Genomic DNA, 20,362 nt, shown 5'->3' with positions numbered 1-20,362 from the left:
TTCAGAAGAGACAGAGGAAGAGATTGCCATCTACTGAGTCACGGATACTACATCCTGAAAAACTGGGCTTTTCTCGCATGGTTCCCAGCCAAGCAGACAGTGGGTCTGACCTCAATTTATGAAATCTGGAAATTGCACACTAAAATGGTATGTTTGCACTTTCTAATTATACATCTTGTAAGTCTGCTCTACAACGAAGGAAAACTTGAGTTCAGAAAAAGGAAAGCAAAACAAGGTACCAAGCACTCACTGTAATTTGGAACGTCATCATCAGATTCCACATGGGGTGCTTTACTGGTCTCTGGCAAACTCTCTTCATGAGTGCTGTTGCATTTTTCACTTCCTTCTTCAGCTGCCTCTTCCTCCAATGCTGCTATCATTGCTTTATATGCTGTCCTGGCTTCCACTGTAAGCTGCACCATTCTGTGAAAGTGGTCCTACAGTGGAAAAAATTTTGGAAGCACCAGTGGTAAGATAGATATGGAGGTGCTTTGTATTAAGTCTGTAAAGAAAACAGTGTGTTTGTATCCTCACTCTATTAAATGTAAGCACCCAGATGGACAAATAGAATATCATGGACTATAGTTTTAGTAAGGTAACTATTCCATATGGTTATTTTAGTTAGCCCAAGAGAAGTGCAATGTATAAGGAACTGAATGGTATATCTTTTGAAGCAATATGTACTGCTTTAGCCATACAGACACATGACTAGTTAAAGCAGAGCATACTTTGAGTTCAAAGCACTATTGTATATTATGCACCAGCTTGAAAAAGTAAACCTTCTTCCTACAGTGCTCCATTCCAGCTAACATTCTATTACCAGAAGAGGAAATTAGTCTAAATTATCAAGCGTCAGTTTAAATGACTTTCAATATTTCCTTTTGACCGTAGCTGCTCCCTATGGTGGGATGAAGCCTGTTAGAAAGCATAAGGGTTACTACCAGGTAGGTCCTCAACACAGATCACTGGACATTTATGAGGCAGCAAAGCTTTTTGGAGAGCAGATCTGAGGGGAGAAGAAGCAGGGACCAAAATACACGTGAACAATACAGAGTAAGTCGGTTGAGAGGGAGGAGCAGCAGAGGCAAACAAAATTGTTAAATATTCTGAATGGTATCCAGGTTGTAGCTGTATTGGTTTAAAGGGAAAAGGCCATCAGGACTCATAGTAGAGAGGATATCTTTTATTAGACCAACAAGATTTTTGCAAAAAAATGTCTTTAATTGCAAGCTGTTGGGCACAAACACCCTTCACCAGGCACTGGAGACAAGATTGTAAAAGTTCTCCAGGGTAGAAATGAAAGTTCATAAAAGATATCATATCTCTACTATGAGTCCTGATTTTAATATTCTGAATAACTTTAATATTCTGAATATTCAAGTAATCAAACCTTTAAAAATGTATAAACATAAGCAAAGACTATCTCAGACTTTTGCTCAGTATATTATATACCCAGTGTAATACTAACGACTGATACGAACCAATACCTTTGTTCAACTCACCTGAGCACCATCATAGCTGAAAATTCCCACCACGCTGACAGGCACGGCTTTGTTCACACAATGCCCTAGAGCTTTGCGATTGAGGGCAAAGACAAATGGGATATTCTGCTCACAAGCACAGTCAATAATGGTATGTAGAGTCTCATCCAACCCTCCTGGAACAGACCAAAAACTGAATGAACAGAAACTGAGACTAATCAAAAGCATCATTTATTCAAAGGCACTACTGCCAGAAATCCTTTAATAGCTACAGGATTATAGCATGGTATTTAAAAGATGCCAAAACGTTATTTAAAAAAAAGAGTGAAGTGCCCAGGAATAATACTTGAAGTTCAGTGGTGCATTGTGGGCTCTATTATTCTGAAGGAAATCTTAAAATACTCTCTTTGAATCTCTGAGAATTCTCAGCCTGCACTCCTACTACTAAACTCTGTTTTTTATGAGGAACAGAGATTGCACAAGTGCACGAAAGACATTATTAATGAGTAGGAATTTTCTAAAATATACAAGTTAAGCAACATAGCAAGGCTGAAGATAGAAAATGAGCCTTTAAGAAACAAAAAAAAAAAAGTCAGTGGTCAGTGACAGTGTTCTGAATAGCAATTACCTAAAACACATCTTAAACAAAATGTTGGACATCAGCTGCCTATTCCTCTGATTGACCACTTCCTTTCAAATGCCTCAGCACGAATAATGTGATTTGCTTTACAACTTCAAATTCTTGGACTTCAATGCCAGGGCAGGACAAGGCCTCAAACCAGTGCTTCTCAGCATGCCTGATCCTGCAGTCAACCATTTCTCCCTGCTGCCCCACAAATGGCCCCTCCAGTCCCCAAATCTCCAACCCCAGGCATAGCTCCACCTTGCTTTGACCTCCCTTGGGGTCCCCTTGCCAGACACGCTGTAGACATCCAAGCTAGCTCTTCACCCACTAGCTCTGGAATAAAAACTGCACGGCCATGTTCATGCAGAGCTAAGCTTTGGCTAAAATGCTCTCCCTGCAGTACTGCATTAAAGGTGACTATTTTGCTTCTGTGCTGGAGATACTGCATGCAAACAACCTAGAGCTGGCAATATTCAGGCTAGCGGGGGAAGGGTTACCTGGTTCACCTGCCATGCCTCTATGACTCACCAGTCCAGAACCACCGCTCTGGACAACACTGTTGTCAACAGAACAAATGTCTACTCTTCTACCTTCATATGTCTGAAAAAATATGGTTCTTTGGTAGTATACATTTACCCTTTGACTGAATCTTTTCACAGTTGGGAGAGATGATGACACATTTCAGTTTTTTCAGCTTCAGGTGCTTCAAAACTTCTCGAAGCCCCATAACAAGCCTGCGTTTTGTCTTGGCCTTTACTGGGTCTTTCTGATATAAGCGATCTTGGAAACGAACCAGTTCCTTTAAAAGATCTGTCACACAACTGTCGACTTCTTTACTAAGCACCTGGCTGCAGTAACTGGAAGAAAGAATCAATGGTTTAGGTGTTTAAAATGCTCTGCAATCACAAGCATACCTATATGACCCCCACCCCTGAAAACAAACGCGCATACTGCATCAAGAATGAAAATCTATTCCAGGTTTCCTAGTGCCTGAAAAGCTATGGAAAAGTTTATTACCATATCCCATATCAAGATGCATCAAAAAATGCACATGAAGGTAAAGTAGTTTTCCTAAGGATGCCATTTGCACCCATAAAAAGACTGATGAAAGGCAACTCAATCAAAAAAATTGCTACTTGATTTCTATAACAAGACTGAAACAGTAAAACAGGAGCATAGCCCAAAGCACTGAGATTTAATACTGAAAGGGGAAGATCAGTTGTGTCATCCTTTCACTAAATCTTTGGGCAACTCTTCCTTTGTGATCTATAAATGTGAAGGGGATTCACAGGAAGAGAGAGGACTTACCACATCTCTCTTAGCATCCAGCAGAAGTCAGAGGGGGGAGGGGAAAGAGGCAGCTCCAATGTAATTTTGCTTCTCAATGTTAAAAAGGGAGATAGGAGAGGAACCTATGGGGAAAGTGTTGCCCTAGAACCCTTTTAAATGGGGAATATAAAGGAAGAATTGCTAATAGTGCTGTAAGAGTTGTGCCACAAGGAAACTGAGATTCATAGGGCCTTTGCTCCTTATGCTCAAGATCCATCCTGATCTGAAAGTTAGTTGTATATCATGGGGGGGTGAGGTTAAGAGCTTTAGTTAGCCATCTCAGATTTCAGTTTCTCATTGTGAGCTCACTGAAACTGTGAAATTCTAAAACAGCGCAACGTGAATACAGAATAAAGTCTCTACCTTACTGAAGCCCAAGGGGGCAATCACCCATTCTCCTCTACATGCCCCATCCTCACAGACTGAGTAGCACCTGGCATACCCAGCTCCATATGGCAGTCAGTGAAATACTGCTGGGTTGCTATGAAACTAAGTAATTGGTTCCTTTCCCATCTTCCAAAAAAGGCAATAGAAAAAAGCTAGCTTTTAATTTAAAAATTTGGGCATCAGAGGGAAGACTGAAATGGCATCTTTCTTATGTTCACTAAAGCAGGAGGTACAGAAAGGCCGACGGGGAAGGAAAAAAAAAAAGCAACACGTAGTTTAAATTTTCCTGTTCTGGATCCCTGACCTGCTGCGTCTCAAACATGATAATCATCGTTCTTCTTTCACAAGGAGCCATGCGCACACAGCTGTTATAGCAAAATTTTCAAGTATTTGTACAAAAGGGCAATTAACCTTTTTTAGATTTCTCCTCCCAACCCCAGGATGAATGTGTCATCTGAATAATCACACACTGCTTTTTTCTCCACTCCATCTTTCAGGCTGGTAGTACAGTCCTGAAGGAACCATTCTAGCCATAAGGGTGTTTTGGAGTCTGACTCCAAATGGTCTTTAATATTAAAGATAACATCATTTATTCATCATAAAACATTTGTGTTTCTTAGAGCAACTACTCTTCCTTTAACCCTACCCTTTCACTTCTCTAGTGAGTGTGGATGTACATATAACTGCACTGAATTACAACATGGAATATTGCACTGGCCACGTGTGTATGTCTCTTGCTGGTCGAAGTGCCAGCTTACAGGAAAACAAAAGTGAATTCAGAATCCTGAGTTTAAAATTCATTTAGGGTTATACAGAGTGCTACTAACCTAACTGACCTTGGCTAAGCAATGTCACAGCTGTAGTACTGTTGCACAAAAAGGCACCAAGACTAGCATACTTACTCTCTAAATCTTCTGCTGTGGATTTTTGGAAGATTGGTGTTCAGCTGGTTTACAGTGGGAACACTTATGCTTGAATCTTTGAGCTCTGTACATGCCAGAAGTACTTCTGAACTGTCTTGAATCACATCAAGGGACGTTACAGGAATATCTTCTGTAATAGCTAAACATAAAGATAGATCTTTAAAAGGTGTTATACAAGACACAGACCAAAGGCAGATCTGTAACTGAGAATATAATCCAGGACTCTCTGAGCACAGACCAGTTAGGAAGCAGTGACCCAAGTACAGGGAACATGAAGGGTTCTAGTTATCATTTACCTATTTCAGGACTATTAGGTAGTGACACTCTCCTATAATAGTGAAGTGAATGACCTGCAAGAAAAGTATTCAGTCATGAGCAGTGCGCTTTAAAATCTAGTCCCTTCAGAGTCAGGTCTTGCCATTTTAGTCCTAGTCCTTGGCAAGGGGCAGGCAACAAACTCACTGCTAAAAACCTTAGCATGGAGTCAAGGTTGACCGGCAGTGCCTTGCACCCTTCTGAAGCACTGAACATGCCTTTACATTAACTGGTTTTAAGAGGCAAGCAAAGTTAATGTCATTATCAGCCTTGACCCACCCATCCATTGGAACTGCCAAGAGCCACGGGGATACACTGGAGTGTTTCAGTTAGCAGTCTTTTAATCTGAGAAATAACTAGCAAACGTACATTTGATGATAAACTGTTGTGTTCCCTACAGAAATCTACTCTCTTATTCACCTGCACACACTTCAATTGCTCTTCAGTTATTAGGACAACTAAACTGACTGGTGCAGCACTAACTTACAGAAGGTTGCCAGAGCTTATGCTTTAGGATGACGAGATGCATCTGCATCTAAAGGGGTCACAGATCCCCCTTCCTGAGTTGCACTAGTTTTGGAAGTAGTTGGGCCAACTTCTATCCTCAGCCACTCCACTGGAACCTTGTTCAAGAAATGGATGAGGAGTCTGCAGCATGAACGCGCACCTTGCTGGGGTCATCTGACCCCAGCAGTCTTTCCTGCCCAAGTGCAGGGGGCTGGACCCGATGATCTTGTGAGGTCCCTTCCACCCCTTAACACCCATGAATTTATGATCCCATTAGCCTCAGAGCTAATGATAAGCAACTCCTTCCATCTTCCCTGTAACGATGCTACTATAGGAATTTCTACTCATATATTCTGATTTCAGAGTACTTTAGCTAGAGATTAACCCCTCGAAAATCAGCATTTTAAATTTTAAGCAAAAAAGAAAACAAAAAATGCTGGAAACTTGACACAGCCCCTCCATACCACAGTGACAATATCACCTCAGATACATCAGAGCTAAATCTGTCATGTTTCCAAACACCTGCCTTCCTGGATATTTCCCAGGCTTTCAAATGCACAGCTACCATATTTATACATGGGTGCATGGTACAGTTTGCTTCAGGTTTAGGTATGGAGCTTCTCTATTTCCTCATGTGTCCACAGCTTTTGCAATATCAGCTCAAACCAAAAAAAAAACAAAACAACTTGCTCTTGGGGCTAAAATTCCCCAAATACTTGCCAAATGCAGATACACAGCAAGGAACGTGCACAACACACATTCTGAGAAAGCTGTCAAAGGCAGAACTCAAACTCACACTAGGTGGGTATTGCTCAGATTCAATGGCCACAGCATGGCATTTTGAGCTATCCATTTACTTCAACACCAGAGTGCCTGCAAGAGCTCTAGTTTGCAACAGAGTCTTAGTCCTGCTGCACACATGCAAATTACTTCCTCTAGCTTGTTTAACTGACATAAATCACACTGCAGATCAGTGTGCTTTTACTCTGAATAATTTAAAATTACGGCTTTCCCAAGGGGCAGTGGTGTCAAATACTAGCTGAGACCAATCCTGAGTCCTAGTCTGAGCCCCACCTGTGCACAAAAAAAAGAGTAATAATGTAAGAACACATTATTTATATACATTTCTATATATTACTATGTATTCATCTTTATGCCCATTACTGTTTATATATTTGTATTAGTCACATTTATATTTTAATAAACAACTATATTCTAACTAGGTGTTTGTTTAATAATGGATTACTTATTAACGTTATTCATTTATATTATTTATATTTGCGTTCATGTTATTCACATTATATTTACATATAAATGCAAATAATTATGAGACAGACAGACAGACGGACAGAATGTGTGTGTTGGGCATTATGTTTCAGAAACTCATTGCTCCACTGACATCTAACTAACGACTATTAGCACTCATGGAAGCAGAGGGTGCAGCATTTAAAGCCACTTGGGTATTTTCCTGGATTTTGAAGCACCTAGAAAAAGCAGCCACTTAAAACAGCAAACAACAAATTCTCAACTGACTATAGTAAAAGCTGTCATCCCCTTAGAAGAGGGGCAGAAAAAAATATTTACTGTACAGAAGATTTATATTTTCATGTATTAAGATTTATCTTGATATTTTATACTATTCAAAGTGTACTGGACTGAAATTCAGTTTGACATGACTAGTCACCCCATACAAAAGACAATGTCTAACATTATTGCAGGTTAAAGCTATACAAGACAATGGAATCAAATTAAGGGGGGGTGTAGCTGAATGTGGAACAAATGCCATAGACAATAAAATGTATTAGCAAACGATATAGATTTCTATTGGAACTGGGGAAAGAGAAGCTTCGTTTGGTAAGCTACACAAAAAAGTGGTAGAATATGGTGTGTAGTTTTGTGTGGGGGGCTTTTCTGTAACATCACTTCTTTTCTAATCAGATCGCTAGATACAGATATTTAAGATCTACCTCCAGTACCCCAATATTCTGGTTCTACAATTAAAAAGAGTTAATACAATGTGGGCAGGCAGAGGGCAACAACTAGAATTCAGATCGTGCAACAGTACAGACCCAGGCTTTCAGCCGACATGCTGCTATGCTCTGCAAAGAACCTTTTAGGAAAGCATGCCAGATGCCTGAGCCACATGCCAGTTCGTTTTACTAGAGTTGTACAGAAGCTTTATAGGTGCAAGTGCCATCACACCCATCCCTTTGATGACCTATTATACCAATCAGAAAGCAGGACAGCACTGATACCATGTTGCTGTTGTAGAAAAGCCTCTCCCACACCAGGAAAACATGAAGCAAGAGAAAATACCTGCTTTGGTATCCTGAGCCTGATCTTCAGCAGAAGATTCGACACACTGATGAACAGTATCTTCATCTTTTGGAATCGCAGCCTGTTCTAACAGGTGCTGTTGCTTCCTTTGTTCTCTCTCTTTCAAAATAATCTTAAAAATTAAAGATCAGAGAAAGGGTTTATCTGCCTAATACTGGTGATCAGATCATCTTTACCTTGAACGAACACAAAAAGTGGCTTAAAAAACAAAACAAAACACATGGCTTTTGCCTCGTCCCTCCTACTCCAGTCCTACAATGAGCACAGCTTGGCTCAACTGGCGTTAAAGTACCATATTTTTTCTCATATAATATCCACCTTTGCCCCAAAAATCAGCTCCTCTGAATTCAGGTGCATGCATTAAGCAGGGAAGTGGTTTTCTTGGCTGAAAAAGCAGCACATTTGGCCACGCTATGCATGCTATGCAGCTGCCAAAACAGTTGCTTCCTGTCTGGGTCAGCAATCTAAAGGGGCAGAGTCCTGTATTAACCCTCTCACAGTTGTAACTATTGGCTAACTACTGTAGCTTGGGCCTGAAGAAGCAAGTGAGCTGCTGGTAGCATCTTGATGGTATGTGGAAACAACACTTTATTATTTACAGGCACATATATGAAGAACTAACAGGTCTTGCTACTCCCTTGCGAGGATCTTAGGCCTAACCTTGTGTGATACAGAGTAAATCCTCTTGAAAACAGCATCCAAGAAGTATGACATCCCAAGAGAGAGTTTGGGAGGGGCAACAGGCAGCAGGACATTCCTACCCCTCTCTCAAACTGTCTCCTGGGAGATCATGCTTGCTGGACAGATGTGTTTCCAGGAGAATTTACACTATATCACACAGTCAGTCACGACACTAGAAAAATCTTTTCCTTTTACTTATTATAATTTTTCAAAATTCTACCTTCCAAAAATAAGATACGTATTTTATTTGGGGCATGTTGTATCTAAGAAATATGGTATTTCCCTCCCATAACAATTATTTAAATGGAGTAGGGGGTGTGGAATTGAAACAAATTAATTATTTAACATGACTGTATCCAATTTTTTTTTTTAATTAAACCCCCCAAAAACCCAGGTTTTATATTGAATTTGTAGCAAAATGAAAATGCAGTTCAAGAAATTTTATGATGCCAATATGTTTCAAAAGAATCAAATCAGAGGAACAGTCAGGTTATACTAGCTTTTAATAAAAGGGTAAAAAGTTAGAGCACCTTTTTAAGCGGTGTTGGTTTCTTTGCTTTGGGGACTTCTCTCTGTTTTCCCTTTTTTACCAAAGGAGCGCTGGAGTCCAGTGGATTATGAGGTGTTTTTCCTTGGTTCAACTGCTGATTTTTTGTAACCATGTTAGCCTCCTTTGAAAGAAGTGGTATGGCACCGCCAACTGAAATTAAGAAAACAGTAAGCATCAGACACCTGTAACTTAACATTAGCACCTAACAAAATCCAGATCCAGCTAAGGTTTGCCTCTGCACTAGCAAAATACAATAAAATTGTGATGGAGCAATATAAAGAACACTTTCAGTCAGTGCAGCATCACCAGGAAAAATAAAAATCCACCCATCCACTTTTCTCTGCCCCCCAAAGTAAGGTTACTTCATCTATGTCTTATGCCACCAGCTTAATTAGCTCTGATCCCTCCACCTCAAACACATATAGAAAAATTAAGCAATTTATTGCAATCCAGACTCTGTTTCAAATTATGACAATTTGGTAAGCTTTAGGAAATCTGAAATTCTACTGGATTCATCAATTAGGATTTCTAGCCCTCTGCTTCCATGTAATCTGTGATACCTCCAGGGTCATGCTGGACTTCAGCAGTACAGTCCCTGGAATTATTTGTTATGGATACCTTAGAACCAGGGAGGTGCCAGCTGCTGTAGCCGGAGCAGAGCGCAGAGTCCAGTTGCACCCCTCCCCATCCCATCCCACGCGGGTCGCATGGCTGGAGCAGAACCTGTGGTGGGGAGGATGCAGGCTGCACACTGCAGGTTTGGGGCTCCCTGCCCTGCTGCCCTCCCCCTGGGGACTCTGCAGCCCAGCAGGCAGGACCCAGTGCAGGAGGGAGGGGACCACACCACCATGGCCACTAAGCTGATGTGCCCCATGCCCACCTGGTAGCAGTGGGGGCACAAATCTGTGCTGCCACCACTGCTGCGCCTCACCTTAGTGGCCATGGTAGTGTGGCACTCCCTCTCATGCCAGGTCCTGCCTTCTGGGCTGTGGAAGTGGCTTCTGCCTGCAGCTAGTTCAGCCAAACTGCAGCCCCATGTCTACTGTGAGCACAGAAATCTTGGGGGGAACTTGCTCCCCACCCATTGCATTGCCTTGGCCCCCCTGGCCCTCTTCGCCATATCACCTGTGCTTCCCCACCCTCCCAAGGCTACACCTGGATCCCCTCCCATCCCCTCCCCACCCCCATAGACTTACCTGGAGGGAGCTGCAGGAACTGCTCTCCACCACTGCTTTGCTGCCACATGCACACGTGCGTGTGGCACCCCCCATGTCCAATCGCTCTCCCCCGCAGCCCCTTGCAGGCTGAAACTCTGCCAGCTTGCAAAGGGAAACCTGCATTTTCCCATATTTTTTCCTTTATGGAGAAAATCCGTGTTCTTCTGCAGCAAACAGAAAATCTGGATCCCTGTTTATTGTGACCGATCCTCTGATGTTGCGACCCTGTTTGGGAACCACTGCCTTAGCCCCACTTCCCCTCCTAGCAGTGGCAAATAGTTTGCCAAGTAGCTGCAACCAATTCCTACTAAAATGAAATAAACAGCGAGTAATCTCAGGAACCTATTAAATCAAGTCTGCTCCACAAGCAAGCTGACGTACACTGCACTGCGTTGCATGCAGTTGTACAAGTGGCAAAATGCACGTCAGCATAAAGAAATGGTGGCAGTGCGCTTTTGAACTAAAACACCTTCGATGTGTTTTAGTTCAAGAGTGTCCTGCTGCTGTTTTCTCCACACTGATGCACATTTCACCATTTATAAAAAATTTGTGCGCCGCAGTGCCAGGCACTTTTAAAAGCACGCAGTGCTGCAGCGCAAGCATGTGTATAAATGCCCTATAAACTTCCATATCCACTGCAAAACTTCACATTCTTTCACAATATCCCTATGAGACAAGGAAGTACTGTTATCCCCATTTTAATGAAACATGATGCTAAGATACCAAATAACTTTCCAATGCCACAAAGGAAGCCTGTTGGCAAAGGAGTTAACTGAACCTGGATCTCCCAAGCCCAAAGTTACTGTCTTAACAACAGGATTCTCCTTCCTCTTGGATTTCATGCCAGTCACATGACTGCAGTGCAGTAGCATTTGTAAAACTTTCAGGATTTGCAAACATAAATCAATGTGTAAGTCTTAAGTGTATCTGCATAAATTAACTGATTAAAAAAAAATGACACCACAGACTGGGCAAAGATAATGACAAAGTAAACTTTGGTGGGAGGTGGGTCACAAGAGATAAGTAAGTGGTTGCTAGGACCAGTTAATCTACTTGTGTTAGTCTCAACCTGTCACACCAACTTCTAGTAATATATCATGGCAAGGGTGTGATTGCTTTCTAGATGATACAGATATTCATATACAGATGCTCATGATTGAGCCACTCTCGCGTATACAGTAGTGGTAATTCACAAAATGAAGTACCAGTTAAAAAGGGCAGTAATGTATTGCACCCAGTAATGCACCCATTACTGCATTTTACTGACTTTTCGTGCTCTCTTTTACTTTGCATGTTACCATAAATGGCATGGGACAAAGTCTAAGCCAGACTCAAACTTTTGGTCCTACCCTGAAGTGATTTATTGTACATATCCAGGTCTCTACAAAAGCTCTTGCTGATGTAACAGCAGTGTTATCCCTTCCTGGGTACAACCAAACATTTTCGTTCCTCTTAGGCCACAATGCCTGGCTCATATAGTCCAATGTTATTAATACTAAAGATCAGACATTCTGATCCCCAAATGCTTGCTCCTCCCAAGTCCCAACATGAGTACTTGCATCAGAGTAATTTGTACTGTTATAGGATTGATGCCTCTTAATAATATATCTAACTGCCTTAATGACAGAAGAGATATTATTTGCAGAGTAAGAGACATTTAATTCTTTTACTAAGTTTTCACAATAGGACTAGGTAAATCTTACCAACAGTTAATGTTTTTGCCTATCCCTCAAAAACCTAAAGGCAACTATGGTATTAAAAGTAATTTTTTTCTGGTTTTCATTTTCTTTCCCTTCAGTGTAGCTTTCTTCACACTTCCAAAACAAGGAGAAAAATTTATCATCATCATTAAATGACAGCAAACTTAATACTCCATTTTGTGAAACAGATCTTAAAATTGTTTAATTTGTTTAGGTTCCAGGATTCCCATTTGGTGTAAAAATCTTACTGGCTCTTCAGTTGTCAATAAGATCTTAATCAAAAGCCAGAGAAGACAAGGTTTGATACTTTTATTTTTTAAAATAACGTGATGCTATGAAGCCAAAATGAACTTGGACATTTGCATCAAAGTAGAAAAAGGGCCAAAAATACTGACCTGCTGCCCTCTGGGTTAACTTTCAACCGTATTCCCTACCCTCTGAAAAATGTCTTAATTGTATTGTGGTTTTCTTCCTCCAGCACTTCAAGTTATGGTTCATTTTCTCATATCTATTTTGTTTTTCTTGTATGTTCCTTTTGGCAAGCCCATTATCACACTGTTGCAAGGCACTACAGTGCCTGCTCCTCAAAGCAGAGATTGCCCAGGGAGGGAACACAGAGCCAGAGAGGTGGCCAGATAAGAGCCCAGGTGCAGGTTGCCATGACAACTGGCTGAGGGAATTGGCCACACCTGCACCTGGTTAGCTGGCTGGAAGAGGCAGAGCCCTAGACCCATATAAACCCCAGGGCTGGGACCAGGCAGGTCAGTTCCCTGCCAGCAGCTAAAGGGGAAGGAGCCTTCAGGAAGGAAGGGCTCAGAGACACTACAGCCATTGGATACACTACCCTTAGGGCTAATGGGGCACCAGGAGCCCATAAGGTACCATTGCCTACAGGCACCTAGTATTAGAGAAGTGTTACTCTTTTAAAAGCGGCAAAGCATACCTTGAACTTTGTGTTACATTAGAGCCCAGGGGCTTATTTTTGATTACTGTTGTTTGTTTGCTGTCTGATCACACTAGTGGTTTGGGTGAGGCTATTTGGGGAGGGAGGCAGCCTTATTGGGGGCCCACTACAACGTGGGGATCTTGGTACCAGAGAGCCCAGACACCAGTGAGGCACAGAGACAGGGCTATGGAGAGCCCAGAGAGGACAAGGGGGCCAAATCACAGTAAGGCTTAGAACGGATAACATCAGTGCCATCTGCGAGGCTTGGGGTGTGGTAAATGGACAGTGGAGCCACGCATATAGCCCATAAAGCTGAGACACTCAGGAACCATCCACCATAACGCGGTACACCAAGGGGTCTATGAACCGTGGCATTTAGTAAGATTTAGCCGGATCGTGTCTAAACCCAAAGATCAAGGGCAGCCTCCCTATATCAATTATAACAACAAGATGTGGCAGCTGAGAGAGGGTGCCTGTAGGGCAAGACTGGCACAGTTAAGGAGCCTAGGGGTAACACAGCCACCCCTAGGGACTTCACCCTGCTACACACACATGCGATGGATCTCAAAATAATGAGAACCTTCCTAATTCATTTGAAGAAAGCACTTCATACCTGAAAGCACCACAGATTTGGAGGACTGTTTCAATTTCTCTGCTTGCTGTTTCTGCTCCAAGACAGCCAGCATACCTCCCAAATCCAACTTGACTGGAATCTGACTCTTCTTACCACTGGTCTTAGAAGTTTCCTGGGAAAGTTAGATGCAAAACAAAACAAACAAACAAAAAAACTATTCCATTTTAGATTGTTAAGGATGAATTTTTGTGGCATATGCTATGCTATGAATACATTAGTTACAAAATAAGTGTATGCTTAAAAATCGAACCAAATTTAATGTGGAAAAATACATCAAAACTTAATGGAATAGTAATTGTTCAGACTACAGAGGTCTTATTTTTACATGTACTAGAACACCACATCAATAAATCACTTTGCCCTAGCACCAGTAGACATCTCCTAATAGGTTCCTGCTCTAGCAAATGCATCTAAAAAGAAAACTTGCTCTTGTTTTTAAAACATTTTTTCTACAATGTTCAGTTCATTTTTAACAGCAACTTCCATGCTTTGAAAAACACAAGGGCTAACATTATTCAAACCTGAAAGTCTTAAGGATGAGGCTCCATTTCCACAGGTGCTGGCTGCTTTCAACTAAGATGTCTGGTCACTTGTTTGGGGTACAGAAATATGAGCAGTTTCATATAAAGCTTGAACCTCTTGGTCCTGATCCTTAAATATGGCAATTCCTTCTGCAATTTCCAGCTGTAACAGTTACCTTTCAATGGAAGTTGGCTTACCTGCATTTTCTTTCTTTCCAGGGTAGCAGATGCAGCTTGTTTCCTTCCCGCTATATGCAGCTTAGGGGTTGTTGAATCATTTTCAGGATGGCTATCGTAATAATCTTTGGCCAGAAGTACCTTTTGAAATGTAACGAAAGTGAAAAGAAGGAAAATAAATGTTTAGAAACTTATAATATATACATGGATAGTAGCAAAATGTGAACAACATGAATAATTGCAGGAGGACAGAAATAAGTAGGGCTGTCCAAGTGGTGTTCTGTGGATTGTACATGGCCCAAAAGGCACCTGGGCACCTACCCAGATACCACTCTACCCACTGCTCCAGCTGCAGCAGCCAGGGTCTCTGGTCTCCCCTTTCCTCCTCTGGTTTTTGCTTCCACCAAATCACCGCTAATACAAAGAGTCAACAGTAAACTACTTTTTTTTTTTTTTAATTTTGTGTTCTTTTAGTTTAGTCTCTGAACATTCAAGGCAGCTAAGAAAGGCAATTGCCAAGATTTCTTACTTCATACTGCTTCACAATGATACCAGGGGAAATGCAAGCTGAATGTTGAGATTTCATCCTGCTTTTTTCGTCAGAAGCAGCTACCAGGTCAGGGAACTCTTCAGCATCCTAAATGAAAAATAAAACACTTGAATTTAAAAGGACACTCAATTCCAAAATCCCTGTTACACTCAAATATATGTCTTTCCTTCCCTTTCCCCATCTAATAAAGAAATACTTCTCGCCATATTTCGTTGAATAAAGGATCACAGACAAGGCTAAGTGCAGTTCCATATATAACTAACACCTCATTGATTAAAAAGCCAGTGAGCAGGCCCATTTGGTAATTGGAAGCAAATAATTCCAGGGTTAAGGTTTTTAAAAAAAAAAAACTTAAATAGCAGCCAGACCTGGAAGTCTCTCCAGCATTTCAAGTGCAGGTTTGCTGCCAACTAGCCTAAACAACTGTAAGCAGAAGAACCACTTTTAAATACACTTAGAAATCTCCTAAACGTCACATTTCGTGCTCTGAGGTCCTGTTTTACCATCTTGCCTTTGCATATTTGGGTGCAGGAGAAAAGAAGCAAAAGAGCAGGCAAGCATCGCAAGCTTTTTTGACTATGAAATTGTGAATCTGCAGACAAGTCAGTCAAAGATGTCCACAGGCTTTAATACTATGTTCCTTTACAGAGAACCAAAGGCACAAGACTATGTCTTTTTTAACAAAAGTAGTAAGAACAATCATAGATATGGTCTATGTTCCAAAATGTTGACAGTTTTATTGCATGGTCTTTACTAGTAATTTAAAGAAGGTAAAAGATTGCAGGTTTCTCTCTTCCTCTACCAAACACAAACTCTTCCTATCCCACCGAGCCACTAGCATTCTGGAAGTCATTTGCGTATAAAGCCTTTGGCTCCTTGCTGTCTGGTGTCCTCTACTGCTGTGTACACATACTGCAGGCAGCATAAGAACATAAGAAACTAGGGCTGAAAAGGGACCTCACAACATCATCTAGTCCAGCCCCCAGCTTAAGGCAGGATCATCCCTGACTGAGCCACCCCAGCCAAGTGTCCATCTAACCTGCTCTTAAAACTGTCCAAGGATGGAAAATCCACCTTTCTGGGGAACCTGTTCCAATGACTGACTAGCCTCATAGTGAGTAGGTTCCTCTTAATCTCCAACCATAAATTTCCCCTGCTGTAGTTTGAGGCCATTGCTAATAGTTCTTTCCCTTACAGCCACAGAGAAGAGCCCCATCTCCATCCTCCTTATAATTGCCCTTCAGGTGTTTGAAAACTGTTTGTTATCAACTTCCCCCTTCTCCAGACTAAATAATCCTAGCTCTTTCAGTCTTTTCACAGAAGTCACATTTTCCAGGTGTCATGCTGGGTAATGGGCAGCCAGATGCGAGGGCCACCCAGGGTCAGAAGAAGCAACCAAGATCCAAGGAGAGTGTGTAGAGTCTAGCTGTAGGGGAGCAGGATGCCAGAAGATTCATCTGGGGAACCAAGTCAGAGATCCAGAGGGTTGGGCAGAGGGGTCAGGTGGCCAGCCAGATCAGGTGTTGAGATCAAACCGGAGTCAGGTTACAGAGCCAAAAGGTCAGATCAGACTCAGGGTTCAAGGGCAAGCTGAACCTGTCAGAGGGCCAGTAGAGGCACCAGCCAAGGATGAGGCAACCTGGGTACAACACTGGGCTTTGTTGCCTGGAAATTTCCTCTTCCAGGTCAAGTGTTTTTAAAGGAAGGGGTAAAGAGTCAGCTCACCCTGGCTGGCCACTCTGATTGCAGGAAGTGGATAGACGGTTAAGCCCAAATACCATGTTCTGGCCACTTATTACCACCCCTATGCTAAGCTGAGGTAGCAGCAGATTGGGATGAGGGGCTGTGCCGCCAGGCCTCTAATCATTTTTGTCACTTTCCCCCCATACTCTCCCATCTGCTCACATCTTTCTTGAAGGATGGAGCCCAAAACTGAACACAGCACTCCAGCTGAGGACTCACTGATGGCAAACAGAGCAGAAGAATCACTTCCCTTGATTTGCAAGTGACATTTCTGTTATTACAACATGATATCGTGGTGGCTTTTCTTTTCCCCTCCCCTGCAAAAAGAGCACATTGTTCACTTGTATTCAGCTGTTGGTCCACTGTAACCTCCCGATTCTTCACTGCAGTACTGAAGCATAACCAGTCAATTCTCAGTTGGTATTGTGCATACAATTATTTCGTCCCAAGTGCACTTTGTACTTGTCCTTGTTCACTTTCATCTGGTTGACTGTGGACCATTTCTCCAGTATTTCCAAGTCATTCTGGATTCCAGCTCTACCTTACAGGGTGTCTACAGCTCCACCCTACTTGGTGTCACCCATAAAAGTGCAGTGTGCATTCAAGTTGCATCCTCCAAATCATTAATGAAGATACTAAACAACAACAGACCCAGGACAAAGCCCAGTGAAAGCCTACTTAACAACCCCTCCAAACTAAACACTAAGCCATAAATAATTATGCATTGAGCAAAGTGATGCAACAAGTTGTACATCCACCTTACAGTCATTCTGTCTGTATCTCCTGAGCTTGTTAATGAGAATGTCATAGGAGACACCAAACCTGTGCTAAAAGTCAAGGTATAGCATATCCATGGCTCTCCCTGCATCCACAAAGCCCATCACTCATCCCAGAAGGAAATCCATTGATCAGGAATGATTCCCTGTTGATGAATACATGCTGACTGTTCCTGATCACCCTGTTCCCCTCCAGGTGCATCAAAGTAGATTCCCTGATGACCTGCTCCACAATCTTTCCAGCCACTGATGTCAGACTGTAATTCCCTAGACACTGCTTCTTCTCTTAAAGGTGGGCACTACCTTTTCTGGTTATCCAGGACCTCACCTATACTTAACAAGTTCTCAAAGATGATAGCCTGTGGTTCTGAAATTACCTCAGTCAATTCCTTCAGTACTCAAGAGCACATCCCATCCAGCCCTGTCAATATGAAAACACCTAATTTCTCAAAGCATTCCCTAATCATTGCTTCCACTACCCTAGGCTACTTCTTATCTTGTCATCTGGCAGCTGACTTGATTTATGAAGACTTAGCAGAGGAACACAAGGAATATCTATACCATGTCTGTAACGTTCCCAGGAATACCGCTCTCAATTCCCCTCCCACTCCACCCACACACTTCTGTTCCACATGAATCAATACTAGGACTGAAACTGGTGATGGGAAGAGTGCTCTCAGGGCAATCTTAAACAGGTTGGAGAGAGAGGTCTTAAGAATGGCTGCAGGAAAGCTCTGTCCCCTAATGGCTGGGTCTGACATGAGAAGGGCATGCTTGAGAACTGCACCCCCAGAAAGCCCCTGGGAAGCAGCAGAAACGTACTTCCTTACTTACAAAGTCCGAGTCATGCACTGAACCAGACCCTGCATTCGCAACCAGTTGAGTTCCCCCAGCCCTGCAGGGGTGCCACATGTTAATTCTGCATTTTCTGGTTTTCAAAGATTTAGATCTGGATTGCCTTCAGGCTCCTCTCCATATGCTCACTGCCTAGGTTCGGAAAGGAGTTCAGATCTTCCAGAACAAGGCCCCCAAGCACCTTGCCTCTCAAATGGAGTCAAGTAGAGAGGCTTATGCTGCATTTCTGATAGAGATTACACATTATCTAAAGAGTATGAAGAAAGTCTCAGATAAAGACTTAGGGAGGAAAAATGTCCAGCACACCTACAGCCTAGGGGATGACCTGCTGGGTGGCACAGAGGTGGAAAGGGATCTTGGAGTCCTAGTGGACTCCAAGATGAACATGAGCCGGCAGTGTGACGAAGCCATCAAAAAAGCCAATGGCACTTTATCGTGCATCAGCAGATGCATGACGAATAGGTCCAAGGAGGTGATACTTCCCCTCTTTCGGGCGCTGGCCAGACCGCAGTTGGAGTACTGCATGCAATTCTGGGTGCCACACTTCAAGAAGGATGCAGATAACCTGGAGAGGGTCCAGAGAAGGGCAACTCGTATGGTCAAGGGCCTGCAGACCAAGCCCTACGAGGAGAGACTAGAGAAACTGGACCTTTTCAGCCTCCGCAAGAGAAGGTTGAGAGGCGACCTTGTGGCTGCCTTTAAGTTCATCACGGGGGCACAGAAGGGAATTGGTGAGTATTTATTCACCAAGGCGCCCCCGGGGGTTACAAGAAACAATGGCCACAAGCTAGCAGAGAGCAGATTTAGATTGGACATTAAGGAAGAACTTCTTCACAGTTCGAGTGGCCAAGGTCTGGAACGGGCTCCCAAGGGAGGTGGTGCTCTCCCCTACCCTGGGGGTCTTCAAGAGGAGGTTAGATGAGTATCTAGCTGGGGTCATCTAGACCCAGCACTCCTTCCTGCTTATGCAGGGGGTCGGACTCGATGATCTATTGAGGTCCCTTCCGACCCTAACATCTATGAATCTATGAAAGCCAGAGGGAAACACCCCTAGAATTAGGCCTCAAATTTGTTGACGATCGTGTTCAGTACCACATTCCTCAAAGGACTCGTGGGTACCATGTAACAGATGGAGTAAATATCAGGCAAGACCTTTTGGGGCATGACTAGAAAAATTACATGTCAGTAGAATCTGTCACCCTTTAATACACATTGTATGTGTTCATGGAGATGGCAGGCATATCTTACAGAACCCTGCCTCAAAATAAATCTAAATGTGGATCACCAGCATTACACTAGGTTCCATGAGATAAACTTATCAAGGCAATCCAGATGTCTCCACAAAGCCTCTGCAGACACATACACCTGTGAATTATACAGAACAAATGTGAAGCCTGATTTCTACCAATTACATTAGGACATTTCCTGATATACAGCTTTGGGGTGAAGCATGCATACTATACCTCAATTCTTGGTGGTGCTTGTACTATGATGTTTTCATTTTGAAGTTCAGAAGATGGTTTTGGTTTCTTTTTCTTCTTTTCCCTTTTCTTCTTCTTTTCTGACACTTCTTCAGGCTTAGCTTCACTAGCATCATTTCTTGTTTCTGACTGTTGACAGACCACAATAAATGAAGTCAGCTTCTAATAAATGGCCAATATCAGAATACAGGTAAAAGAAAAGATTAAAAAGTAAGCCTACATTAATGATAAACTCAGACAAAAAAGGATGACCCAACCAACCTATGCTGAGATACCAAATGGACAGAGCAAACTTCATGTAAGACCCAACAGCAATTTAGAAAGGCATAGTCAGGAATACATAACTGCAAACATGCTGTACAGTTACTATAATACATCTTGGCAGATAATAACTTGCCAAACTGAGGCCAAGTTTCCCAGTTTCAGCTTCTGAGGTCAGCAATGTGAAACAATCATAACTCAGAATTATTCATATTGAAATAATCAAAGAAGTCAAAAGATGCACATAATCTGGAATTACTCAGCACTGCTTAAAGTATGCTGCCTCCTTGGGCACTTTTACACATGCTCCAGGGGTGAGGGAGAGAGGACGGTTTAAATTAGAGTGGTTCTGAGAGCTGCTCTAAT

At 42.4% G+C, this 20,362-nt stretch overlaps 1 protein-coding gene across 5 annotated transcripts in view; it reads right to left on the bottom strand.

Annotated features, from left to right (window-relative positions):
* SECISBP2 (SECIS binding protein 2) overlaps nt 1-20,362 on the bottom strand; it is a 64,822-nt gene that overhangs the window by 22,737 nt on the left and 21,723 nt on the right. For 4 of the 5 annotated variants that reach the window (XM_059724875.1, XM_059724876.1, XM_019478086.2 and 1 more), the window contains exons 8-17: nt 19,718-19,897; nt 14,860-14,967; nt 14,352-14,471; nt 13,612-13,744; nt 9,116-9,285; nt 7,884-8,016; nt 4,725-4,884; nt 2,743-2,963; nt 1,503-1,657; nt 251-437 (exon numbers count right to left, since the gene is read on the bottom strand). In XM_059724875.1, the coding sequence (XP_059580858.1) occupies nt 251-437; nt 1,503-1,657; nt 2,743-2,963; nt 4,725-4,884; nt 7,884-8,016; nt 9,116-9,285; nt 13,612-13,744; nt 14,352-14,471; nt 14,860-14,967; nt 19,718-19,897 (1,567 nt within the window). The remainder of the gene's footprint in view (nt 1-250; nt 438-1,502; nt 1,658-2,742; nt 2,964-4,724; nt 4,885-7,883; nt 8,017-9,115; nt 9,286-13,611; nt 13,745-14,351; nt 14,472-14,859; nt 14,968-19,717; nt 19,898-20,362) is intronic. The other variant, XM_006271622.3, reaches the window with a different exon arrangement.

Source organism: Alligator mississippiensis, chromosome 3 (genome assembly GCF_030867095.1).
Source record: "Alligator mississippiensis isolate rAllMis1 chromosome 3, rAllMis1, whole genome shotgun sequence".
In the NCBI taxonomy this organism is placed as follows: domain Eukaryota; kingdom Metazoa; phylum Chordata; order Crocodylia; family Alligatoridae; genus Alligator; species Alligator mississippiensis.
The sequence above is the reverse complement of the archived record's forward strand: the minus strand, read 5'-3'. Positions and strand labels throughout refer to the sequence as shown.